The sequence below is a fragment of the Taurulus bubalis genome (assembly GCF_910589615.1).
Source record: "Taurulus bubalis genome assembly, chromosome: 6".
Classification (NCBI taxonomy): domain Eukaryota; kingdom Metazoa; phylum Chordata; class Actinopteri; order Perciformes; family Cottidae; genus Taurulus; species Taurulus bubalis.
The window spans coordinates 3348326-3375919 of NC_136594.1; the positions used below are offsets into that span (position 1 = coordinate 3348326).

The 27594-nt window shown below is 43.8% G+C and overlaps 1 protein-coding gene across 1 annotated transcript; it reads right to left on the reverse strand.

Annotated features, from left to right (window-relative positions):
• Window positions 1-5235: 5235 nt before the first annotated feature.
• Window positions 5236-27110, reverse strand: npepps (aminopeptidase puromycin sensitive; the record flags this gene model as incomplete). Its single annotated transcript, XM_079219065.1, is given in 24 exon segments — window positions 5236-6930; window positions 8003-8050; window positions 8171-8326; window positions 8638-8745; window positions 8829-8885; window positions 9384-9526; window positions 10632-10851; window positions 13111-13245; window positions 14436-14575; window positions 14977-15040; window positions 15220-15329; window positions 15414-15474; window positions 15579-15683; window positions 16629-16793; window positions 17890-18004; window positions 18749-18782; window positions 18867-18963; window positions 19840-20040; window positions 21353-21460; window positions 22685-22806; window positions 22923-23000; window positions 23164-23248; window positions 26807-27055; window positions 27057-27110. Coding segments are annotated over 24 exon segments (2802 nt in total). The 3' UTR covers window positions 5236-6783.
• Between the last annotated feature and the right edge of the window lie 484 nt (window positions 27111-27594).

Below are 27594 nucleotides of genomic sequence, written 5' to 3' on the forward strand. Positions count from 1 at the left end.
CACATTTTCTCTTTACTGAGTCTTGACATATTTTTAAAAGCTGTTCAGTTCAACAAAAAGTAATAGAGCCTTTTAAACGAGACTATGTGACCTCTGCTGGAACCTCTAATGGAATTCCACTTCAAGTCCCATGACTGCCTGCGTCTTAAGGTTTAAGATAAGATAAGATAAAATAAGATAATAATGTATTTCAAGGCGACCTTGGGTGCCTTGAAAGGCGCCTCCAAATTTAATGTATTATTATTATTATTATTATTAGTCCTGCAGTGGGGAATTTGCAGGATTACAGCAGCAGTGCACACAAGACACACATAATTAATATGAATAAACAGTAAAAACAATAGCTAATTTCCCATCAAGTTAGTCGTGTAAAACAGGACATTTCTATATTCTTTAACAGTCGTTTCTGTCATTTTCTAAATTCAGCTTCTCAAATGTGATGTTTCCTTCATCATGAATGAGCAAATCGTATAAATCCAGATTGTGGGCTGTTTATACATTTTTACGTGATATTAAATCGACAAACTAAGATTATTCTAGAAAATAATCTGAAAAAATGCACAAGTATTAATATCAAAAAGTACCAAAAGTAAAAGTAGTCATGATGCAGAATGGTTCATTTCAAAATACATTGTATTATTAGATTATAACTATTTATGCATTAATGTGTTCATACATTTTATATATTACTTTACATACTGATAGGTAGCATGTTAATTTCCTCCTGGGAATAAATCATTATTGATATAATTATATAATTATTTATTTATTGACTATGAGCATTGTTTTTCTGAACTTGCTAAATAGTTTAAACTCAGATAAATGTAGTGGAATAAAAAGTACAATATCTCCCTCAGAGATGTGGAGTAGAAGTGTAAAGTAGCAGAAAATATAAGTATCTATAAGTACCTCAAATTAGTGGAGACGGAGTGAAAAGTTTGATCTTTAAACCTTTTTTCAAATTTCTCAAGAATCTGCATTTTGTATTAATTTCTCCACTTAATTTTTTTCTCATTAAACTTTAAATAATGAACTGAACATTTTCAATGTTGCATCTAATTATGAGAATAAAACCTAAACATCAGATAGAGACTATGCAGGCGGCATGAGGTGTGTGGAGGTGGAGCTCGGGTTAAATCAAACAACCTGCTGCAGACTATAAACGCTGTGAGGTTGTAATGCATATGGTTATTATCCCTGATGATGTCTGTGAACCCTCAGATGGCCGGCCTGAGCTGGACGGCTGTGACGCTGAGCTTGTTGCTGTACGTCGGGAACTGTTCGGTTCAACTTCAAAGACCGGACCAGAACCAACTCTCAGGAATCGTCAAAGGGATTTTGAACAAGTGAGTCATCTCGTATTAAACACCAGACAGGCTGATGGACTTCTTCCTCCTTTTCTCTAAACAACACGGCCAGCACTCCTCTCTGTTCTCTCCTGTTGTGTTTAAGACCAGTTTAAGACCAGTTTAAAACCAGTTTAAGACCAGTTTAAGACCAGTTTAAGACCAGTTTAAAGCCAGTTTAAGACCAGTGGACACTGTGGACGCCTCTAAAGGGACATGTGTTAATTTTCAGGTTCATACACGTATTCTGGGTTTCTACTAGAAAATGTTTACATGCAATTAAAGTTGAAAAACCACATAATTTTTCTCATTTCTGAACTTCTGTTCTGCATCAAACGCTGATGTTTTGTGTCTGTATTCATTGGGCAGGTATAGAGAAAGAGTACAATGGCCTAATGTTCTTAAAAAATGTGGTAAGAAGTCTATGACGTGGGCTCAGGTTGCTAAAGAGTGCCCTGGTGCAGTTAGAGAGGGTCAAGCTGATCATGCCGAGTACCGAACTCTGACGGCCTTCGACACCTTAAATAATCTAAACAAAAATGATTTCATGCTCTTCTATATTCTTTCTTCCCCATGCGGTAAAAGATGTACAAACATGGGAAATCACTTGAACATTCTCAAGAGCATAAATCAGATCAAGAAATGGAAAAACTACGCCGTTGTGTTTTCCAATGTGTTCAAGCCCAGAGCTGGTCCCGTACCCGAGAAGGAGCTCAAAAAAGCCCTTGAGCAGCTCGGGACATACAAGGGTGCCCTCGGATCGATCGGGCTGAACAACATATTCCGTTGTGACGGCGATGTCGGCTCAATGCATTGCACGAGCTGCTCTAGAGGGGGTCAAGTCACCCCCTGGTGTTACTTAGACTTTCTTCCATTTCGTCCCATTACCTCATGGGGTCCAGGCCCCGAGCACATGCCCAATGGGTGGGATTCAACTCTCGATTAGATGTGTCGAGAGTTGAGATTCCAGAAGAGCTGCCCTGAGTGAAAGGCATATATACTGGACTATAAGATCTGGCCAGAGCATACATAAATAATCAGTATAACCTAAGAGTTGATTTTGCATGGTGTATTATGATTTATTAACCAAAAGGTGGCAGCGGCCTCGAAGGTGACGAGTTCTCCATTAATGTGGACGGTGATTCAAGCGGGGTGGAGGGTCATTGTGGCAGCGGCCTTGAAGGTGACGGGACAGCAATAGCTGCTCTCGTGGAGATCAAGTCACCCCCGACTGTTACAAACCGTAACACTTAACATGTTGTTTCAACTTAAAAATACGAATGAAAGGGCCTTACAACTCTAAGTTAGGTGTGTCGAGAGTTGAGATCCCAGAAGAGCTGCCCTGAGTGAAAGGCATATAGACGGGATTATAGATCCGGCCAACAATGAGTATAACCTAAAAGTTGATTTTGCATGGTGTATTATGATTTATTAACCAACAGTCAATATGTAATGTTAAAGAACATGTGTGTTTAGGAGTAACTCAGACTCTGGCAATTGTTTATGCTCTGCAGGGACCCTTTGTCCTCGTCTGTGCATGAAGTCTTTCAGCTGAGAGAGTGTATCCTGTCATAATGTGTGTGTGTTAAACCATAATGAAGAATGATGTCATTGAGCCACTGGGTGTGAGGATGAGATGCGAGGGGGTGATGACACGACTGAGGAGCATAAGAAGAGAGGACTCGAGACATCGAGAGGGATAACGACGCGGGACGCTGTCCGGTACTCAGCTGAGGACGATAGAACATCGTCCGGGACGAACATCGGAGAACCTCGTCTCCGCTCACGGATCAGAGGAGCCCGATCGTGGACAGGAATTGGCTGACAGAGATCCTCATCCCTCACTGCCCACACAGGATGAAGGAGGACACTGTTTTCTGTGACTTTGTACGGAGTCAAGAGGATCGCAGACGGACTTCTTTTTCCTCGGCAGGTGTCACCTCTGCATCTCCTCCTACCCCTCAAAGGGTTCATTTCAACAAAAGGACTTGCACACAGTCTCAGAAATGTATGTTATGATCAAGCTGTAATGTGATCGAATTAAATGAATAATTGAGCTGCTAATAATCCTGCAATAAATATATAATCTGCATTTAAAGCAATGTAGTCCTGAAAGTTTATCCTGTGGAAGTAGTGAAGTGTTCTCATGGTGGTAAAAAGATGAGTGCTACTGTGTGCATATAACATCAACGTAGTTCTGAACGGTTATTCTAGTTCCTAATCCACTAAACAGACCCTTAGAGCTTAAATCCTAGCTATTACAACCTAACCTGGCACCTTACCAAGAGCCAGGGTCCATTAGAGGAAAGCTTTCATTAACTGATGCGACTGACAGCTGCATTCGGCCAAGAGGGTCCCGGTCGAGTGGAAGCAGGTGGACGTCAGGAGGGACGGCAGTGAGACGGCCAGGAGAGTTTCCTCGACCACCAGCTTTAACCGATCTCCAAACATGTACGGAGATCCAGACCCTTTGAACGGAGAGCTGGTGCCTTGTGAGGGGCTTATCTCCCGCATCTAATACCTGGCGCCCAACGTGGGGCTCGATAATGAATAATCATGCCAAAGAAGAACCTCGGTGGCCGACGGAGGTCACCGTTCGTGGTGATCGACCCGGAGAGAGAAGAGGTGGGTAGAGAGGGACTGCATGATCAGTGAAGTGATCGACTAAAAAAAGCCGACTCACAATACCTCATGGAAGACAAACCAGCAGGAGCGGACGGGACTGGAGCCTCGACCGGCTTCCAGACGACCCTGCGGAGATAATGATAAAGAGTGTTCTTTGAACTTCACCAAATGTCATCTTGACCCATTGTCAACCTTCGTCTTCGTTTGGTTCATCTGGATTGTCATGATGTGGGTTTGTCTTGTTTTATTTTGTAGTCCTTGTCTTGTGTGTCCTGTGTTCCATGCACTTCCTGCCCTGGGATCGTCTGCCTTGTCCCTGATTGTTCCCTGCACTTCCTGCCCTGGGATCGTCTGCCTTGTTCCTGATTGTTCCCTGCACTTCCTACCCCTGGGATTGTCTGCCTTGTCCCTGATTGTTCCCTGCACGTCCTGCCCCTGGGACTGTCTGCCTTGTCCCCGATTGTTCCCTGTTGTGTCCAATCACCTGCCTCTCCCCTGTGTATTTGAACCCTGTTTGTCTCCTGCCCCAGTGTTGGTTCGTACTGTGTGTTACCTGTGTGTTCCTCTGTTCCACCGTGAGTAAGCCTCTAAACATCTCTGTTTAGATAGTTTTTTTTAAGCCTTTTGTTTCTTGTTAAAATAAATTTACTTTGGAACTGTTGCATCGGCATTTGGTCCACTCCTTAAACCACCCGGTGACAGATCTGTTGATTTATTGAACTGCTTAGCGTGGTTTGTTTGAACTTGCATATTCTATTTCAGCTAAATTAAAAAGGTTCGTTCATTTTAATTAAATTCATAAATTTATTGAATGTATCCAGCAGGTCCTCCGTCCATTATAACATTCCCTCATTTGACCGTTTGTGTTAAGTTTGTCTCAGTCCAGAGGTCTCTACCAGGCGGACCCAGACGCCGTTGAATCTGGACCCTGGATCTGAAAAACCGATAGATAATTGAGAATTACTACATCTTTACAGAGGCTTCTATTTTAACCGGCACAGCTTTTCCAGCCGGGTTTTATCACAAGCCTTGATGACATCACGCATAAATATATAATATATACATTATACAAATATAATATACAATATAGATATTATAATATATATAAAAAATATTATTATAACATACAAATATTAATATTATAATATATATAAAAATATAAAATGTATATTATAATATATAATATTACATTTCATATCCGTTTCCAGGGTTACACACTGACATCAATCATGAAAATAAAAAAATAAACTTGTCCACATTTTTCACATCATTTGTTTTTATAATCCTTTTTCACTTTAATGAACAACAACTGTAGTTTTAAACAAAAAAAGAAACAAAACAAAATGTTGGGGGAGGGGGAGGAGTCTCGACAGGTTGGATGACTTGGGGTCGGTATGCTTTTCAAAAACCACATCAAATTGTAAATTCTATATAGATATACTCGTTCAACAAGTCTGCATATTCTGTCACATTAGATACATTTGACGTTATGTGGAAATAAACTATTTTCACCACTTCCGTGTTAAATATTTTCTGTAAACCAGTCGAACCGATTTAAGGCCTCCAAGTTCGTCAGCGGAGCCCAGTCGATCTGTCGCGTCCACAAAGTCCAGGACCGGGACCGGGACCGGGACCAGGACCAGGACCCCCGACCCGCGTTAAGAGGCGTTTCCTGATGTTACGTCAGAATGAGAAGAAAGGCCCCGAAGAGTGGTGTTGTGATCTTTCTTCTTCTTCTTTTTTTTGTTTGTTTCAACTCTCTCGCCTCAGAATAAAAACATGATCTCAACATTTAAATAAATCACTGCATCTGATGTTTTATAAAACATGCCGATATCTTCATTTCATTGGAGGGTGGCAGATAAAGAAACGGGGAAGATCAAATATGTTCGTTGACGATTCAAACTATACAAACTCTTGACTGAACAGAGCTCGAGGGGTTTTGGAGGGAGGGGACAGGAAATCATGAACCTTTTCCATTATTCATAACATCGTCTGCAAAAAAACAAACAAAAACAACTTGCATTATACAGTTTACAATGTAGTACCATGCTATCGCTGCTCGCCTAACCGTTTATTAGCAATGGAGGATCAGTGCTGTTGGAAACTACAACACACACTACGTTATTAACCCCACTCTGCCCACACTCCTGCTCTCAGCCAATCACGTCGCCCCGAAAGACAGGGAGGAGGCGTGAATTACTTAATGAGAACGTGGGACTTCGAAAAAATTAAAAATAAAGTAAATTTGTTGTTTGTACAGAAAACAAACCAAAGTAAACAAAGCAGCAAATGCAGAAAAATCACAATTCATGCATTCAAAAATGAGTGGCAGCAGGAGAAATCAAAAAGGGGAGGAGGGGGATTCACAGTTTTCTCAGCGACGACGCAGAGATGGATGACGGTGTGCGCACGGGCCGGCGATGCAGAGTGCGTTAGCGTTAGCGGTCACGTTCGAGGGACGCGGCGTTTTCCGTGACTCCGCCCGTTTCGATAATGTCACTCGTCGAAAAAAGCGGCGTCCGCTCGCGGGCAGAATGGGGGTAAAACTACATTCCTGGTCCGACTAAAAATTAATTTGCTTCGTTAACGTAGAAAGAGTCTCTTTGCTTCGTTTCCAACGCGTCGTTAAATTCTCGGCTTCGCCTTTCTCGTTTCACACAGTTTCTTTTAGAGTAATGAAGCCGGCTGCGAGGACGCTGTGGTCTCCAGCTGTGGTCTGCAGTGGGAGGGAGGGGGGAGGCTATGATGGTGGAGGGTCCGCGCTGGAGGGGGAGGGGTGGCGGGGGGGTGGGACCGGAGGAGGCGGGGCTCAGACGGGGGGCGCTTTGCGCTGCAGTAGATACTGGGCGATGTCGTCGGCGTCGCGCTTCAGCCAGGCGACGTTGAGGTTGATGTTCTCGCAGCACTGCTGCACCGTGCGCTCGGCCGACGGCGCCGGGTGACTCTCGAAGAAACTCTGCGGGGACAAAGACACACGCAGCGTTTGAGGCCTTCTTCAAAAGAAACTTTGAATGTCTGTCATCAGATGTCACCCATCTGCAAAGCTTTAGTACAACTTGGTAAGGACTTTTACAGGAGTTCATACACATTCTAACCAATGGGTTTCATGACTTTAGACCACATCTCCATGACTTTTCCATGATTTAAAAACAAATTTTCATGACTTTTCCATGACTTTAAACCAAATGTCCATTACAAACATTTAGTGAAATCTGGGTGTAAACAGTAAAAAGTGAGTAAATGTAGTATTTAAACTAACAATGAGAACACAAAGCATACAGTAAACCTTAAATGACTCAAATGAATGAGACAATAGTTTGATTAAAAGAATAAACATTCATATAGATGCCTGTATGTATGCCTGCTTATATTTTGAGCATTAAGCATTTAAGCATAAGCATATTCATTATTTCAAACTCAGCGTAAATGAACGTCATGAACACATGAATATAACACATTTACATGAACACATGAATATAACACATTTACATGACTTTTACTAAACTTTTGGGATTTTATTTTTTTCAAGGACTTTTCCAGGCCTGGAAATAACCATTTTAAAACTCCATGACTTGTCCAGGTTTTCCATGAGCGTACGAAGGCTGATTATTTAAACACTGATGTCCCTTTAACAAACACTTACATTAACGTTATCTGTTTATCTTATACTTCATTTAATACCATTGCACTGTTGTTGTCGTTGATTGTCTTGTCTAACGTCTCATGTCTAATGTTTATGCACCTTTCAAAACCCTTGTCTGATTAAGGAAGTTTTTACTGTGAGGTAATTCTGCCCCCTGGTGGTCAAAAGTGACCTAAAGACATTTTGCAACAAAGCATTATTTCTTTGCAACATAATTGAGCCGATTTAAAATTCAGTTTCCGTCTCAAAATCTGTTCATGGAAATAAAACACATAATTATTTAGTTTTGTGAATCATCAAAATATTGAATATCCCCCCCAAAAAAATAATGAACCTCCTTCAAAAACAAACGAATGAAATCGCATTGAAATGAGCTCTCGCTCACCTTCACTTCAGCGGCCATTTTGTCACCAGCAAATCCATCAACTGTGAGCTGCAAAAGACATCAAACAAAATAAAGAGTTTTAGTTTCGAACAAGAAGAAGCAAACCGACCCTGGCGCTCACAGACCGGAACCTAAAGGGTTAACGCGCCACAGCGTGCAGAATCTCACCTTGATGAGCCGTGATATGAGGAAGCCGCCCTGGTAGCGGTTGTAAAGCTCCTCCCAGTTGTCCTTGACGAACTTCCAGGCGGCCTTCCGGCCCTGTTTGCTGCTTCCGGCCACGCCCCCGATCACCGACACCGTGTCCTGGGGACGGACGTCTTCCTGCCGGGGGGACGAGACCCGGAGAGAGTTTGGGGGTTAGCCGAGGAGACGGGGCTTGGCGGGAAACGGCGTCAAACTTTGGACATAGTGCCTCAGTATCTCATAGTGCCTCAGTATCTCATAGTGCCTCATTATCTCATAGTGCCTCATTATCTCATAGTGCCTCATTATCTCATAGTGCCTCAGTATCTCTCTCGGCGTCGGAGTAATCATTAAGCCACAACACCCGCTCAAAGTCCAGGTAAACAAACGGAATAGAAACTGGGTCACAGCTTCCTCCAAAACAAAAACAGAAGTTCTTTCTTTCTTACCGAGAGGGCGAAGCTGAGGACCTTCTGGATGAGGTCGGGGGCCGAGATGGCGCCGAGCACTCGCTCGATACGATTCTTCTCCTCCTGCATGTCGGCTTGTTTGTGGAGCTGAACGGTGAGAGAGAGGACACAACAACATGAGAAAACATCTGGTGTGGATGATCGCTTCATCCGTAGTGACGACGCCTCACCTTCAGCATCGTGTCCAACGTGGCGCTGTCTCCATGCTTCAGCACCGTTAAATACACCTGGGAAACACAAGCGGTACAAGCGGTACTTCAGTAGGTTTGTGACCACGAAGCTAAAGCTGCCAGATGTTGATGATGTAAGTCCGTCTGTGTGGAGGAGCCATGTGGACTTGTTGGATGTGTAACCGGCACACATGGAGCATCGCTTTGATCCAATGAAAACACTTTTCTTTACATTTTATGTTATAAACTAGCAAAGAAAGGACAAAAAACTGGACGGAACAAAGAATTTACAAGTAAAAATAATAGAAGTTAATACCACATTTTGTCTTTCACAAAATCAGATGACATTCTCTCAATTTAAATAATATTTTCTAGGAATTATTTACGTATATTTAATATGTTGTTGGGTTTTTATGCTTCTCAATCCTTTTTTACGCCTGTAAAGCACTTTATTAAGAATAAGCGATATAAATAACGATTGCTTCCACACAACAAAACATGCCGAGCGCAACGGCCCGGTGGAGAATAGCGCGGTCGGCGTGTCCTTCGGCTCACCGGGCTCCGGAGGTCTGCCGGCAGGACCGGCTTGCCCTCCACGTGGTCCCTGAATCTCCGCCGGGCCTCTTCCAGCGTGGGCTTGTGTCCCGCCTTCCCCAGCTTCCCCAGAACGAGACTCCTCAACAGGGCGTCCAGGTGGCCTGCAGGACCGACACATCACGCTCAAGTTATTGCACTTGTCTGGCCACACACACACACACACACACACACACACACACACACACACACACACACACACACACACACACACACACACACACACACTTGTCCACCTTCGAGAGGACAAGTCAGGTCCGAAGTCACTTGGAGGTCTGGGCAAAATTATAAAGTCGCAAACTAAAAACACTTATTTTTCGACTGCACCTTGAATAAGGAAAGTAGCGCTTTAGCAGCACTTACATGTGTTACTGATAGCACTTTGTAGTTTAACTTTATTTAAGAAATTGTACTTGATTCTTGATTCTTGTTGTTGCTCTTATTGTAAGTCGCTTTGGATAAAAGCGTCAGCTAAATAAAATGTAATCTTCATAAATTCAGTTTACCGCGGTATCGAATAACTGCAGTAAAGAATGATGATGATTTACTGTAGACGTCGGTTGATAATTGTAGGATACATTTTAAGGTTAATTACTTTACATAAAAGTATTTTTTTTATTGCTATGCAACTTAACAGGAAGCTGGTCGTTTTTTAGGATAAAAAAAACACAACAACTTCAGGCATAGCTTGAAATATCTAAATCAAAATGTCTGCTTTAATAGGTATATAGCATAAATATCATGAATATTTTCAGTCTCAAAATGAAAAAACGCCTAGACATTTCATTAGAAAAACATGTGTAAAATATTAATTTCCTGTGATATTGTTATCAACTTTTTACTTAGACTATAAAAGGCTTCAGGCTATGGTCCCATTGTGTTTTCTAGTCCATACGTCCCATTTATAGTCATCTACAGGCATCTATTTGCAAAGAAATGTTCAGGTGGAAATAAAAACCTTATACTTTAGTGTGTTCAAACTCATATAACTCAGTGTCAGCAGCACTTAAAGTGATTCTGACTATTGAGGGAAAAAAGCTTCAGATTGTTACCTTTCAAAAGAGACCAAGACCATGCATTTACTCCACATAGTTCAAGTACAGCTTCCAGTTTACTTTGGGTTTACCTGGATAGGCGTTTTTCGTAAAATTTTAGAGGAACGCTAAGAGGTTCAATAAAAGCAAGGAAGAAGAAGGGTTCCACCCTCACCTTCCCCCGGTTTGCAGTCCCAGCCCAGCTCCAGGCCGATGGGGGTGAAGAGGTCCCGGATGAACTCCTGGATGTCCTCGTGGAAGTCGGTGTGGGACAGCAGCGAGGACAACACGCCCAGGTTGCAGCTGAGGTCGCTCCACACCGTGTAGTTGGGCTCGTTGACGAAGGCCTCCATCAGCTTCAGCACCTCCACCGTGCTGATCATCCCGGCACGAGACTGAAGACACAACAACGACGACGACGACGAGGTCAGAGGGCGCGTCTCCCTTTCTGGCTCTAAAATAAATGTGTTGCTGCGGGATGAAAGCATCGCGCCGCCGGGAAGATGACGGTTTATAAGTTTCAAAACGGCAGATTCTACAGGGATGAATCCACCGACTGAGACCTTTAAATAACTATTAATGGTAGTGAAGAGGAGTTTATTATTAATCAACACTGAGATTTGGTGCTATTTGGGGGATTTTTAGACCAGTGGCTTCAAATGGGGGTAAAGAAAATATTTTAAATTAGCATCTTTTCAAAAGTCCTTTAAAAATAGTTATTTAAAACATATTCAACCATCCTTAAACTGAAGTGTATATACTGTATATTGAATCAGAGCCCGGTGGCACAGCGCTGTATTGCATTGTGGAGCAAACGCTTCCTGTGAAGTGACGATGTCATCACGGTTTCACGCTGACGAGAACATGGCGCAAAACAAGAAGCAACAGAATCAACTTTTGGGAATTCAAAAAAATCCGGAAAAACAGGACGAGAGGAGCGGAGACGAGAAGTGTTGGATTCATATTTAATGATTTCCAGAGTTTAGTAGATCATGCATTTGGTTTAAAGTTAACAGAACAGGGTTCTCCTCTCTTTGTCTCGTCTGATTAAGAAACGCCTCGATATGTTATTGAAAACATCCGACCGTCCAGCGGCTAAAAAGGGAAAGTTTGACCTTTAAAAATATATATTCTTACGTTTGATAGGTTTTCCTTTGTTACCATCACGTTGATCATGATGGTCAAAGCTCAGAGAGCTCCACGCTTTGGAGAAAGATACAATTAAGAAATTAATCATAATTATGTATTTATTAATTATTAATCCAATAATCAAACAGAACGACTAAAGTCCAAATAATAAAGAATTCAGTTTGCTATCATTTATATTCCTTGAGCTTTTTGATTTGACGTCCAGTGTTTCCCAAAGAAACAACCAAAGTATTCCTGGAAATGTTTTTGGCGAGAATATTGAATATTAGAGGAATTACTATCTTTTTTGTAAGTTTAATGAACTTAAATGTTAAAAGTTTGGATTTGAGTAAAAACGGTAAATCATCCCTGTGTCGTCCCGCCCTCGTCTGCTTCCTGTTTATCTAAATAAATACTAGAAGGGAAGTGGATATTCATAACAAAGAGGAAATCAGCGTCATTGTTTTGCACCCTGGCAGTAGAGAGAGTGTGTGTGTCTGTTTGTGTGTGAGCGCACGTGTGAGCGTGTGTGTGACTGAGCGTGTGTGTGACTGAGCGTGTGTGTGTGACTGAGCGTGTGTGTGTGACTGAGCGTGTGTGTGAGCCTATGTGTGCGTGCATGCGTGTGTGTGAGCCTGTGTGTGCCTATGTGCACGTGCGTGTGTGTGAGTGCGGAAGCCTGTGTATGTGCGTGAGCTTGCGTGTGTGTGAGCATGTGTGAGTGCGTGTGTGTGACTGTGTGTGTGTGATTGTGTGCGTGAGCCTATGTATGCGTGCATGCGTGTGTGTGTGCGCGCCTGTGTGTGTGTGCGTGAGCCTGTGTGTGTGCGTGTGTGTGCGTGAGCCTGTGTGTGTGCGTCTGTGTGTGTGTGTGTGCGCCTGTGTGTGTGCGTGAGCCTGTGTGTGTGTGTGCGCCTGTGTGTGTGTGCGTGAGCCTGTGTGTGTGTGTGTGCGCCTGTGTGTGTGTGCGTGAGCCTGTGTGTGTGTGTGCGCGCCTGTGTGTGTGCGTGTGAGCCTGTGTGTGTGTGTGCGCCTGTGTGTGTGCGTGTGTGTGTGTGTGAGCCTGTGTGTGTGCGTGTGTGTGTGCGCCTGTGTGTGTGCGTGTGCGCCTGTGTGTGTGCGCGTGAGCCTGTGTGTGTGTGTGCGTGTGTGTGTGCGTGAGCCTGTGTGTGCGCGTGTGTGTGCGTGAGCCTGTGTGTGTGTGCGCGTGTGTGTGCGCGTGTGTGCGTGAGCCTGTGTGTGTGCGTGTGTGTGCGTGAGCCTGTGTGTGTGTGCGCGTGTGTGTGCGCGTGTGTGCGTGAGCCTGTGTGTGTGCGCGTGTGTGTGTGTGAGCCTGTGTGTGTGCGTGTGTGTGCGCGTGTGTGTGCGTGAGCCTGTGTGTGTGCGTGAGCCTGTGTGTGTGCGCGTCAGCCTGTGTGTGTGCGTGAGCCTGTGTGTGTGCGTGTGTGTGCGCCTGTGTGTGTGTGTGCGTGTGTGTGTGTGTGCGTGAGCCTGTGTGTGTGTGCGCGTGTGTGTGTGAGCCTCACCAGGGAGAAGAGGTCGTTCTGCAGGCCGAGTCGGTCCACCGGCTGCAGGCTGAGGTCTCTGACCCCCGGCAGCAGCCCCTCCAGCATGGCCGTGCTGTACTGGATGCGGTAGAAGCCCACGGTGCCGGGGTTGACCTGTGGGAGCAGACGGGGTCAGACGGGGTCAGACGGGGTCAGACCACCGCTCTCATCTTACAGGAGCCAAACCGCACCATCCTATTGGCTGCAGGGGGTTTAGTCCACTAAAGGCTGCCGGTGGCAAAATGCTCCCCAAATAATTTGGGCCGTTAACTGAACATTAGAAGAGAGAACATGCTCTTCTTTCAGATCTGAACTGAAGAGTCGACTCATAGTAGGAGTTGAAGTTCAGCCCAAAACATCCTCACCCTTCGTTCACTCTGCCACCTGAAGTTTGAGTGATCCAGCTCTTCTACCCACAACAACCGTGACGCCGGTTAAAAGGGGGCGGGGCTTCTGCAGCATGTGACGAATCACAACCAAGTAAACCATAACATCGGACAAACGCGTAGAAGCTAAACACGTAAGAGAGATTAAAACGTGAATGCGTCACTGCTTCGTATAAACCGACAGATGTGAATATATTTGTTTTTGCTCCAAAGTCCGTTTCACGCCGCTGGAGAGCAGCGGAAAGCATAAGAATACGTGCGAGCGACACATTAACTTCACACTGAGGCGTAGTCGCTCAGATCCGTGGCGCTCCAGACGATCTGATCATTCACAGTCGGCGGTTCAATGCCAGCTGTTTTTGCATACTCCCGTTTGAACTGTGTCGCATGATCTCGTATCTCCATCGTCTCCTGCTTCAGGAAACGGGCCTCAGATTGACAAAAACAAGCAGTCGAAATAAAAAAAATAAAAAAAAGGAACTCCAGTCTGTGAACTTTGCTTAAACTTCCCATGAAATCAGACCGCGCCGTCGTCTCATGACTCATTAATTCAGCTCGAGGAAACCGGATCCTCTTTGGTTCAAACTTTAACTTTCGTCCGAGCGAAAGCCAAAACGCTTAAAGTTTTACATCGTCTGTGTGTGCGTGACCTTTGACCCCAAATATGGCCGCCGCCACGATGGAATAATCCACGTAGAAAGACAACTGCAAACTTTTATGCAAACACTTATGCATTTTTTTCTTCCACAATTTAAACTAAATGTTTCATCGACTACAATTAGAGATGCATCCATCTTTATACTTTTATTCCACCAAAAGTCAGTACATGCAACTGTTTTATTCATCACGACATGCAAAGTGTCGGAGAGGAAGAAGTTGGATTAAAGAACTCAAACGGATGAGGCGAGGCGACCTCACCTTGACCCACTGGTCGGGCGCCACGGCGCTCACGGTGATGGTCGTCTCGGGTCTGTCCAGCAGAACCTTGAGCTTCGCACATTTGGGGTCCTCGCTGGTGCAAATGCTGACGGGCACCATCCAGCTGGGGCTGTCCTCGCCTGTGGGACCACAACACGAGTCAAGAGAGACCATCAACCTGATCCTCGTCTAGCTGCAGCAGCGCAAATAAATAGATGTCAAATGTAAAATAATAAGAAGAACGAAATGACAAGGAAAAAGTGGCAGTGATGTGATTTCAAAGTTGCCGCAAAGCAACGGCGCACAGATTGAAAATACAATACGATTAAGTAATGATACACTGATTTATAATGGATATAATAAATGTAATAAAACAGTAAAACATTACCATAGTCAAGTATGGGATATAAGATATAGTGTCAGGTGAAACGCAGTAATATAGTGTAACAAATAGAATGTTTAGTACATTATAATATATAGTTCTACATATTACAGAATATAAAACATACTATATTTGAGTCAAATGAGGTTATAAACTCACCGCTGTGTGGTCCACTGGCACAGAACTTCTTCTGAGATAACTTGAGGATGCGGTCGTCACCTTGCTATAAGTAAACATGGTGGTTAGTGTGTGTGTGTGTGTGTGTGTGTGTGTGTGTGAGAGAACCAGACAACACTTTGTCACTTCTGAAGAAGAAGACGATAACGAGCCGCCTGCTAACCGAAAAGCCGGACACTGATTTAAAACGCTCCTTCCTTTCGTCCAATCGGACGGCTCGCTCACCTGCTGCTCTTCCACCACGATGATGGGGAAGCCCATCTGCTGGGTCCACGAGCTCATCACTTGAGCGATGGGTTTTCCACTGGCCTGTTCCAGACAGTCCCACAGGTCCTCTGTGGAAGAGCAGAGGGTCAGAGGGGATCAGGAACCCGACGCGGCGCGGCGGCTTCACACCGACGGGGGGAAACGCCTCTTACCTGTCGAAGCATTTTTATGTTGGAACTTCAAAAGATAGGCGTGCATTCCTTTCCTAAAGTCCTGGGAAAAGGGAAGAGTGAGAGGTGAGCCTTCGACGAACGGCGCAGGAGAGGGAAAACGGAAACGACGACGACGACGCCGCCGCGAGCGCGACGACAACCAACCTCGTCTCCCGTGTAGTCGTGCAGCATGCGGATCACCGACGCCCCTTTGCTGTAGGAGATGGCGTCAAAGATCTCGTCCACCTCGGACGGGTGGCCCACGTTCACCTGGAGACAGGAAGCAGGCGCTAAGGAGGGCTCACGCACACCGGTGGTCAAACGATACACGTCCGTGTGCACGCTACATGGACGTCATTTTAAAGAGAGAAGTCGACGAGGTCGACGCTGCATTAACAGTCTATTTTGGAGAAGAGCTCAGTATCGGCTGCATTGTTGTGAAACAGGAAGCCGTTCATATTTAAATCTGCACACTTTTTGACGCTGCGCTTCCAGTTTATTCGACTGAATACGGCTCATTTCTTCCATTCTTCTTCACCTGTTGCTCAGAGAGAGATCTTCGTCTCTTTCTTCCCCTGGAATCATCGGTCTGGTTGAACTATTGTACAGCGGTTGGTTCTCAATGTACAAAAAAAAAAAATCATATTTCTACAACCTAACATAAATATAAACCCTTTTTTTTTGACTGCAGGAACTTTCCCCGGGGACTAGAACCTTTAAACTCCCCAAAACGCCCATGTCGGGGAATACAGCAGCTATATGGGTGGAGGTTACTGATTGGCTGCTTCAGCCATAAAACCAGGAAGTACTCTGGCACTGATTCAGGACCATTTAAAGACATTTCTCTGTATTTGATAACATTTAAAGCAAATTGAGGCGCTGCTGTTGCTTTCTGACTCATTTAAAAAAGGATTAGAGAGAGAGAGAGAGATGTTAACCATGATTCATTTCCAGGGTTTCCTTCTAAAGCACCAATAAATAACCGTCGGACACTCGACAGATGACTCTCTGTGGAGACGCTCTCTCGCTTTCATCTTCCTCCTCTGCATCTTAATCATTTCAGGTGTTTTCAAACGGCAGCGGACTGATGTTCTACATCTTTACAGGTAATCCGGCCGCTATGGAAAAGTAGTGCCGGCACTAAAATGGCCGTGAACTTCCTGGTGCCAACGCAGCAATAGAGCCGTCCTCTCAGGCCTCGTTCCTCCGGCTCACCTCTATGGGGTGGCTGCTGTCCAGCGCGTCCAGGTCCAGAGCGCGGGTGTAGTCGGCTGAGACGAACTGGGTCCAGATGTCGTACTCTGGGAAGCAGTGGTCCACACACAGGTACTCGATCCAGGAGGCAAAGCCCTCGTTGAGCCACAGATGGGTCCACCATTCCTGTGGACACACACACACACACACACACACACACACACACACACACACACACACACACACACACACACACACACACACACACACACACACACAAATAATTCCCTCAATGTGATGCTCTACGTTAGAAATACTAACACCGACTCAGAGTTACAACACATTACAGTACTTTCTGAAGGATAGTGGATTTAAAAACACATTTATGTCCAACATTCAATAATAAAAAAAAGGAAGCGCTTATTAGATCTGACAAATACGATAAACAACAAAATAATTATAATAATTGCAAAATTGTAATCATTACCATCATGAGTTCATTCATGTTCAAAGAAGAAAGGAAGACGGAGAAGAAGAAGGAAGGAAGGAAAGAAGAAAGAAGGAAGAAGAAGAAGAAAAGAAGAAGGGAGAAGGAAAGAAGAAGGAAGAAAGGAAGAAGGAAAGAATGAGAAGAAGGAAAGAAGGAAAGAAGGAGAAGAAGGAAAGAAGGAAGGAGAAGGGAGAAGGAAAGAAGAAGGAAGAAAGGAAGAAGGAGAAGAAGAAGGAAAGAAGGAGAAGAAGGAAAGAAGGAAGGAGAAGAAAAGAAGAAAGGAGAAGAAAGAAAGAAGAAGGAGGAGGAGGAAGAAGGAGGAAGAAGGAAAGAAGAAGAAGGAAGAAAGAATGAGAAGAAAGAAGAAGAAGGAAGAAAGAAGAAGAAAAAAAGAAAGAAGAAGAAGGAAGAAAGAAGAAGAAAGAGAAGGAGAAGAAGGAAGAAAGAAAGAAGGAAGAAATGAGAAGAAAGAAGGAGAAGGAAGAAAGAAGAAGAAAGAAGCAGAAGAAGAAGAAAGAAGGAGAAGAAAGAGGGAGAAGAAAGAAGGAGAAGGAAGAAAGAAGAAGAAAGAAGGAGAAGGAAGAAAGAAGAAGAAAGAAGGAGAAGGAAGAAAGAAGAAGAAAGAAGGAGAAGAAGAAGACAGAAGAAGAAAGAAGGAAAAGAAGGAAGAAGAAGAAGAAGAAAGAAGGAAGGAAGGAGAAGAAAGAAGGAGAAGAAAGAAGGAAGGAGATGGAAGAAGGAAGAAGACACTCCAGTTTCACAAACAACAGTTTGAAGATTATGGCTGGTTACCATGGTGACCAGGTTTCCGAACCACTGGTGGGCGAGTTCGTGTCCGACCACCAGCGCCACCCACTGCCTGGAGGACGCGCAGGAGTCCTTGGGGTCGATGAGCAGCGCCGTCTCCCTGCAAACAACAACAACAACAGAGTGAGAGGGAACGCCGCCTCTGCTCTCAGGCAGGCGTTCCCTCCACCGGCGGCCGATGGAAGCCCGCCGCCCGTGTGCCGAGTCACGCGCCCGAGCGCCGGACAGGTGGCGGCACGGCGAGCCGAGCATAAGGCAATTAAAAAGCCATCGCGGCTGTCGAGCAAACGGACGACTGCGACAAGGACTTTGAAAAAAGGAGGGGGGATGTTTCCTCCACGAGACCGGAGACCTTGGTCTTTAAAAACCTCAGAAAGTCATTTTCACCAGAGTCCTGAGAAACATTTTAAACCAAAAGATTCCCAAGATAGAAAACAGAAAATCATCATGTTTGACCGTTGGAATGTTATTTTTGAACTGTTGGTCATTTATCAAAAATGGTGAAATCTGGCTGTGCATCATCCAAAAGCTAAGACCATGAACATGAATAGAGAATCTTATGAATTGGCACAAGACAACAAAAAAGATCCCTTTCAAAATGCCACATTAAAGACACCAAAACCTTGAGGAACACTGTGATCTTAGGCGATTGGATGGCGAGCATTTTCCATTCTGGAAACGTCTTGAGAAACCCCCTAAATGTCAAATATTTAGGACACGCCATGCATCCTAAAGTGTCATGGTGGCTGCGACTCAAAAGACTTATTTCACCTAATTCCAGACGCCCTAGCATGACGTGCTTCCTATGAAACCAGGATCCTCACTGTAGAGCACGAGGTCTTACCTGTAGGTGACAAGGCCCCAGTTCTCCATGGCACCTGAGTGGAAGGAAGAGGTGGAACGTTTCACTTTCAGCAGAAATGTCTCAAAAAGTACTGAATGTCGAACGGACAGCAACTCACCGGCAGCAAAATCAGCGATAGCTATGAGATCGATTTTAGGCAACGGGTAAGGAACATTGAAGTAGTCTTTGTAGAACGGTAAGGTCTTAGTTGCAACCTGCAAACAAACAAAAAAGATGAAAAAAAGGTGAGACAAATGCAGATATACATTTTTTTTTAATGCCATTTTAAAATGCATGAATAATTAATGTATGCATAATTTAAAAACTGTCTGATATTTTCGTGTTCAAGCAGATTCAGGATGGAATTTACATCCTACAAACATGTAAAATGCAGAATAAAAGCATCGCGCCGCCGGGAAGATGAGAGTTTATAAGTTTAAAAACAGCAGTTTTTACAGACAGGGTTCACACACATTGTGACCAATGGATTTATGACTTTTCCATGACTTCAAACCAAATTTCCATGACTTTTACATTTGGTTTAAAGTCATGGAAACCCATTGGTTTGGAGTCCATTCTGACCAGTGGTTTCCATGACTTTAAACCAAATGTCCATGACAAACATTTAGTGAAGTCTGGGTGTAAACAGTAAAAAGTGAGTAAATGTAGTATTTAAACTAACAATGAGAATACAAAGCATACAGTAAACCTTAAATGACTCAAATGAATGAGACAATAGTTTGATTAAAAGAATAAACATTTATATAGATGCCTGTATGTATGCCTGCTTATATTCTGAGTCTTTCTTTTAAAAGCATATTCATTATTTCAAACTCAGCGTAAATGAACGTCATGAACACATGAATATAACACATTTACATGAACACATGAATATAACACATTTACATGAACACATGAATATAACACATTTACATAACTTTTACTAAACTTTTGGGATTTTATTTTTTTCAAGGACTGTTCCAGGTGTGTATACATATATATATATATATATATATATATATATATATATATATATATATATATATATATATATATATATATATATATTTTATTAATTTCATAGTTCTCACCTCCAGTGCAAACTTCCCCTGCTCCGCCTTCCCGATCGGCGTGTAGACGCGTACCGTTATCCCGTCTGACGACTGGCTCTCCACAAAGTCGTATTCGCCGATGACGAACGCTACGAGGTACGTGGACATGATGGGCGTGGTGGAAAACTTCATCTCCACCAGGTTCTCGTCCTCCGGATATGGCTTTCGCTCAATGACATTCTGCGGATGGGGGAGAGAAGCAGTGAAATGTTAATAAGTCGGCCGTCTGGTAGAACAAACAATGCACGGGGTAGATTTAGCCATTTCAAGAGGCTGGCCGTCGGGCTCCAGGGAAAGGTCAACGGGGGTCAAACTCATCAGAATGCTTTGTCCTCTGAGCATCTACTTAAACGCCGTTAATGACATGGTTCCCGATAGCGTCTGACGTGTCTGCTGTACGAGGAGAGCCTGGTGGCCCGATAGTGACCGCGATCAGACGACATCTGGAATCACCCATTAAAAAAAAAAAAGGTTATTTCTCCTCGTCAAAAAACATGAAAAGATTAAAAAAAAGATTAAAAACTAACAGCGTGTCAGTCTGTCTGACTTCCTGTCCGTGGCTCTCAGCTCCGAGCTCATTGGTTCCTACGGAGGACGGAAATCTTTACAAACAAATGCATAGTTTCATTTGTTTAAACTGTTGGTCGTCACTGTGGTTTTTATTGTTATGTTCAAATAAAAAAATAAAAAAAGAGGAGGAAATAGAGCATTTGCTGGGGACTATTTTCAGCGGCGCATTAATCCACATTTGGTGCTCTAGTGAGTGTTTGTGACAGCAGGGCGGTGTGTGTGTGTGTGTGTGTGTGTGCATGGTGATGAAGGAACATGTCACCCAGGGCAACAGTGAGGCTCTTTGTATTTAATGCCACTTTATGGCTCAGGAAGGAGAGATACCAGGCTTTGACACACACACAATACTAGTTAGAAACATTCACTCACAGAAAGAAAGACTTTTCCCTTCGTACCGATCGTTGACTGACAGTAGTTATCTCAGTACTTGTAGATATATAATCCCCATCTGTGCCAGCCTGGAAACCCTCATGTTTGCACTGGACTTTAAAAAAGAAGGTCACAGCAGACTTGCTGAGAAAATAAATGTCCTGAAGTCTGTGGAAACAAAAGGTCGAGAGCTGGACTGGTGCCTCTGAGCAGGGATCAGGATCCTTCACTTCAGCCCTGCATCCCGTCTGTAAGAACCACTGTTTATCTAGAATAGATGTATTCCTATATGGGTTTCTATGTCCGTAGGGAATAACCTCCAGACAGATGACGTCTCCTGGTGACGTTTGGCTGCAATGTGTATGACAAACAGTCAAAAGGGGCCACTTTGTCTATACAGTAGTTTCCATTTCACATAACATGAGCCGGGAGCTAAAACATGCAGCTGTTATGTAAGCTATGAAGAGAAAGTGGGGTAAACACACACACACACACACACACACACAGAAACTTGGCAGCAGAGCGCGCCTCAGAGTGACCATGTGACACGTACCATATTTGACAAGGCTACGCGGTCCTTGGGAACTATCAGAGCGATGTCAAAGGTGGCTTTGATAGCCGGCTCATCCCAACAGGGGAAAGCTCTGCGAGCATCCGTGGCCTGGAGGGAAGAACGGGAGTTTATTCACTTTGCAATTACAGGACACAAAGATATGATATTATACATTTTAAACAGAGTACATTTGATCCCCACGTTGTAACTTTTGCACTATTTTGTGTCTCAAGTTGTTGGAGGGAGGCCGACATACGACGACTGCGAGAATAAAAGAAATTATAGATATATAGAGAGCCAGGGAGGTGAAAAGCAGATGTACTGAAAGCATCACATTTAGTCGTGGCGTGTGTAGCATTTCATTTCAATCAAAAAGGCCCCGGAGCCAATGATGTTATCTGGCGACCAGCCTCGGAACGAAAAGGTGCCTTTTTTAAAATGTGCTTTACAGGTGGGGCCTCTAATGTTCCACACTTTGGGTGATGCTCCACCTGCTACCTGCGTTCATTTCTCATCCTCCGAGCCTAAAGCGCAGAACGAGAACTAGCGAGGACACGGAAGGTGCGGTGAGGAAGTTACTCTGAATGAGAGTTATCTACCGGTGCATGTTAATCAGTTACAGAAGTATCGACATTGTACTTTTTATATTATAATTTATATTTCTACTTTGAGCTGGTTTTTAGTCGGCTGGCTTTGAACTTCTCTAATGCAATTACTTCTGTCATGTTTGTTCGACACTATGAAGGTCAGACGACACTTCCTTTAAGCGGTTTGGTTTCACGCAGACCTCTCTCCCCCCTCTCTTCCTTTCTCCCTCTCTCTCCCCTTCTCTCTCTCCCCTTCTCTCTCTTTCTCCCTCTCTCCCCTTCTCTCTCCCTCTCTCTCCCCCCTCTCTTTCTCCCTCTCTGGACTGCTGAACTGGTAAAACTGGGTTTAGGATCGGTGCGTCAATGAGCAGCTGTAACTTCATCCGACAAGTATTTATTTCTGTCAACAACGGACATTTCTCATTTTAAGTAGAAACATCGACTATATAACAAATAGATCATTATAATAATGTGTTCGTTAGAACCCTGCAGGTTAAGTCCAGACTGGACCGACCTCATTTTTTGGCTCAACTTTCCAAAAAAAAAAAAAAAAACCTTGTTAACACACAGAGGCATCTTCAAAACATACGTATAAATAGAATGAGAATTGAGACATTCTGGGTTTAAAAAAAAAGATAAAAACAAGTCACATGACTGCCACGCCCCTGCTATGATGCAACACGGGCAAGTGGTGGGTTAAGCAACACACTCAACTTTCCCAAAATAAAACATCACATTTCCTCACCTCAAACTGTGTGACAGCAGCGTAGCGGATCTCTCCAGCAGCCGCCGTGTATTTACTTCTATAGAATCCCTTCATTTTGTCGTTCAGCTCCCCGACAAAGTCGATCTTCAACGTGCCGGAGCCTGGGGGGGGGGGGGGGGGGGGGGGGGCAGAGGAGGTAAACGTTTCACTCTTCAAGAGCATTAATGACCGAATAACGGTCAACCCACGGCGGAGACAGGTGGAGTCCACTGCGTACCTTTCTGTAGCGCGCTGGGAAACGACAGGGTGACTTTCTCGTCCTCATTTTGATAGTTGAATCCTGTGGCATTAATTTCTAAAAAAGAGAGAGGAAGACAAAGACATGAGACCACGAGCATGCAATACTCCCTCCTCCTATTTCAGGAATTTAAAATCAGGTGTGAGGCAAACAAATAATAAAGTAAAGATACCCACAAACGACATTTGTTTATTATTATTAAAGAATAAAAGAGCCTCACCGTCTCCTCCCTGCGGTACGAAGGACGCCGTGATGATGTCGATGTCAGCACAGTTCATCACAATCTGATTTGTGGCTTGTGTTACCTGTAAATATTGACAGAAAAAACAGCATAATTTACCAACGATAATCTCTGCGGCGCCATCATTTCAAATGCCCAAAAGTGTTTGGGAAAGGTGACGTTTGAGGGAGAGAATAAAACGATCACGAGTACGTAAAGAAGGAGGAGGAGGAGGTTTTGTTTCGAGAGCAAACGCCACTCTGATGAACCTCAAGATAGCGGCGGCGGGGATGAACGTACACACTGTGAGCTAAAGCACACAGAGGCGGTCGCAGATAAACAACCAGTTGGGGTTTGTAAAAAGAAAGAAAGCGATGAAAACAAAGACAGGAAGACCGACTAATGGGGCTTTGCACTTGTGATGTGGGAAAGAACCAGTGGATGTGACTGCCATGCAGCTCCCAGAAAGGGCCGTTAATAATAGTGACGCTCACGGCTTGTGGCACTGCTGTCTGGACGCGGCGGTCGCTTGATGCACTCGGACGCGGTGGAAGAGAGGTGGAAGAGAGGTGGAAGAGCGGTGGAAGAGCGGTGGAAGAGCGGTGGAAGAGAGGTGGAAGAGCGGTGGAAGAGCGGTGGAAGAGAGGTGGAAGAGAGGTGGAAGAGAGGTGGAAGAGCGGTGGAAGAGAGGTGGAAAAGAGGTGGAAGAGCGGTGGAAGAGCGGTGGAAGAGCGGTGGAAGAGCGGTGGAAGAGCAGTGGAAGAGCGGTGGAAGAGCGGTGGAAGAGCGGTGGAAGAGCGGTGGCAAAGCGCCACAATGCTCGGGTTTCTTTCCGGGCCATTGTATTTCACCCGGGCGGCAGGAAAACAGGGTGTTACCAAACCAAAACCGTGGTGGAGAATTTACACCTCTTAGCAAGCGCAGGAGGAAAGAGCTGCTGAATTGAGGATTTGCATTTCGTACTTTAAATAACACAATGTTTAAATGTATTCAAATCTTGGTTGGATGCTCTATCAGTATGGCTGGTTTAAATATATGTCCCGCTATAATAGAGATCACATCCTAAATAGTAATAAGAACATGATCTCATATGTAGAAATACATATATACACACACACATATAATATATACGTGAGTGTATATATATATATATATATATATATATATATATATATATATATATATATATATATATATATATATATATATATACACATACATACTCTCACACATATACACACATACTTTGAACTGAACTTGGTCACTTTATCATTCACCTGGTGCAATATTACGTGCAATACGTTTAAGTACTTTATTTTGTATTTATACTTTTCTATTCATTCTGTATATTAATATTCTTCTCTACTGTTTATACTGTTTATTTATATTACTTCTATTTTATTATTCTTGTATTCACTTGTGAGCAATGCTGCTGTAATCCTGTAATTTCCCCACTGCGGGACTAAAGGATTATCTTATTTTATATACATATACACACATATATACATACACATATACACACACAAGTAACACATAAGTAATCGTAAAAGTGTTTCTTGGAGGAAACGCGTCAGCTCTTCAAGGCGTGAGGATCTACCCTACTCGTCTTTGCTTTATAACATTTGTAAACTTTATTTCCACTAGTTGTTGTTGGACTACTGGTCATTGCAAAACGTTAATTACTGTTGTTCTCCAGCGGCGTGCTTTGGATTTCATATTTCACTCATGCGCCTTGGAGATACTGTTATCTTATCATTTTTCATATTTGACTCATGCTCCTTGGAGTTAGGTATCTTATCATTTTGATAATTTCCTACTCATAATATGATCTGTTGTTGATAGGGCAGCAGTTTACACCCCAGCAGTGCAGGGCGTCACACACAAAACATGTTGGCCATAACACACAACGCCGCCGTGTATCCCGGTGGCTCTGATAAAGCGCGCTGAGTGAGTGTTTACCTCGCAGGTGTTGGGCCGTTCAGCCGACAGGTGGACTTGCACACGGAAAAGCACAACTCAGAGATGCATTCAAAGAAAAGCTGCTGTGTTTGTTTTCCTTGTGGGTTACATAGTAGCTCCACTCACTGTGCCGATAAGCCTCAGGGAACAGAACTGATTCACTAACCTATCACCTTAAGTCAACTGAAAGCTAACGGCATTAGCAAACGCAGTGTGCATTCCTCACATTAGAAGAGTGGATGTTGAACTGAACTGGAGCTGCCAGGACAGTTTAGTGCGGTACACATTTGAAGTACTTCTACTTTAGTATTTCAATTTGAAGCAACCTTTTACTTCTACTCCACCACATATTCTACTTGTTACTCCATTAGAAATATCTGACAGGTTTGGTTACTTTTCAGATAATGTTTTACATCCTTTCAGTTCAGTAAAAAAAAAAACATGCATCTCCAGATATGTTGATTTTTAATGTTTGTGACAAACTAAAAGGATGAAGTGTGTGGATAAAATCCTCTTACTTCTTAAGCTAAATAAACTATGTTATCCTGTGTACAATGCTTTGGGATCAGATGGAAAATAGTTCGTCACAAAGCTGTTTTTTTAGTTGTTTTTGGAGCTCGTGAACAGTTGACAGACACGTGGTTCTCACAGGACAGCGACGTTACAAACACGAGGATGATCTTATGGGAAATGATGCGTTGCTGAATATTACACAACCCCAAAAGTATAGAAATTAGTTCACATTCGCAACAACCGTAAACATCTACAGGTAAAAATGTAACAGACACATTACTGCAGCAGCAATATTCATTCAGAAACATCATAAATATAAGAGTATAACACTGACTGGGGACATTTGTACTGCTAAATGAATACTTTCAATTCCCATAATACTTGCATGTTTGTATTTACTTAAGGCTAAATGAAGTATTATCATAGTGTGGCATTAAAGTAGTACTTTTACTCAAGTAAAAGGCTCTGAAAAACGATTCTACCCCCGGGAGGGAGCGGGTGGGAGGGGGCAGCATGATGTTGCCATGATTTAGCAAACATTAGTGAGCGACAGCTAGCCGCTAGTTGGGCTCGTTGGCAAGCTCCGTGACCTTTAAACAGATTAATTGAAAGTGATTTAGAGCAATGCACTCGTGCAGCAAAGGGGGTTAAAGCTGCTGGCGCGCAGCAGACTGCTCTTTAACGCCTTCACGTTAAGCGCCCGTTAGCCTGGCTAAGCTAACGTGAGAGTGCAAGTCTGCGGGACTGTTGTGCTAGCTAGCCATAGTTAGCTCCTAGCTAGTCACATCCATATATATTATGATTGGTTTATGTTTCATTTCCACTCATGTGTCTCATTTTAGTCGGCGAGAGCCCCGTCGTGAAACGGTCAGGTAGCTGACCGTTGACGTTAGCTACCGCCACCAACGGTCAGCTACCGTTAACGTTAGCCACCAACGGTCAGCTACCGTTGACGTTAGCCACCAACGGTCAGCTACCGTTGACGTTAGCCACCAACGGTCAGCTAGCTCGCTCCTGCCGAGCTAGTGGCTTACGATCTGTTCGTTATCAGGTAAATTAGCTCGCTGCTGGTAACGTTAGCTGGTCAGATTACGTAACAACATCCCCGCCAAGCACGGACAAATCCATCCGCGTATGAAGCCAGGACGCCCGGGGTCCACGTAACGTTTACCTCCACGATCGCCTCCAGCTTGCCTTCAAAGGTGAAGTCGATCAGGTCGGGCTTCAGACACAAGCCGTAGTTGACGGGGTAAACGTCAGTCGGTAACCGTACGAAGGGCCTCCTTTCGGGCATGGTTCCTGTATTTTGGCCGGTCGCGCTAAGGAAGACGGTGTTGTGTGTCACTCCAGTTATCGCTCTGAGTTTTATTAATGCCGAGCGGAGCAAAACGGGCCTCGACAGTGATGGTGGACAGCAAGCAAGTGAGTCTGTGTGCGAATGACAGCGGAACCCTGCGGCCCAGGAGCAGCAACATCAACTGGAACCCTCTCAGCACTTCTCTCCCCGTAGACAGCCCAAACAACTCAACTTAACGCAGCGTCGCCTCGACGTACGCGTGACGTCATCACGTCAGCGTCACGTTGCGAACGAGCCATGGACACACATTTAAAGATTTCGTATTAGAAGTCATAATATTCGAATAGAAGAATAAATATTGAGTGATGCCACTGCATAAAATACACGAGTATTGCATTCAGAATTGCATTTACGTAAAAACCACACGAGTATTCAGAAGTACATTTTCTGAAGACTACAACTTTGATGTACTAGTATTATCATATTATGCTACTTTCTACTACATTGCTTTTATTTCATATCATGAGTTACTTTGCACATTTATATTAGTGACACAAAATAAAATAAAATGGAACAATCACGAGTTATTATAATTGAAGCTGCCTAGCAGTATATGAAGCAATTAAAACGAATGAATGAATGAATATATACTTTATTAATCC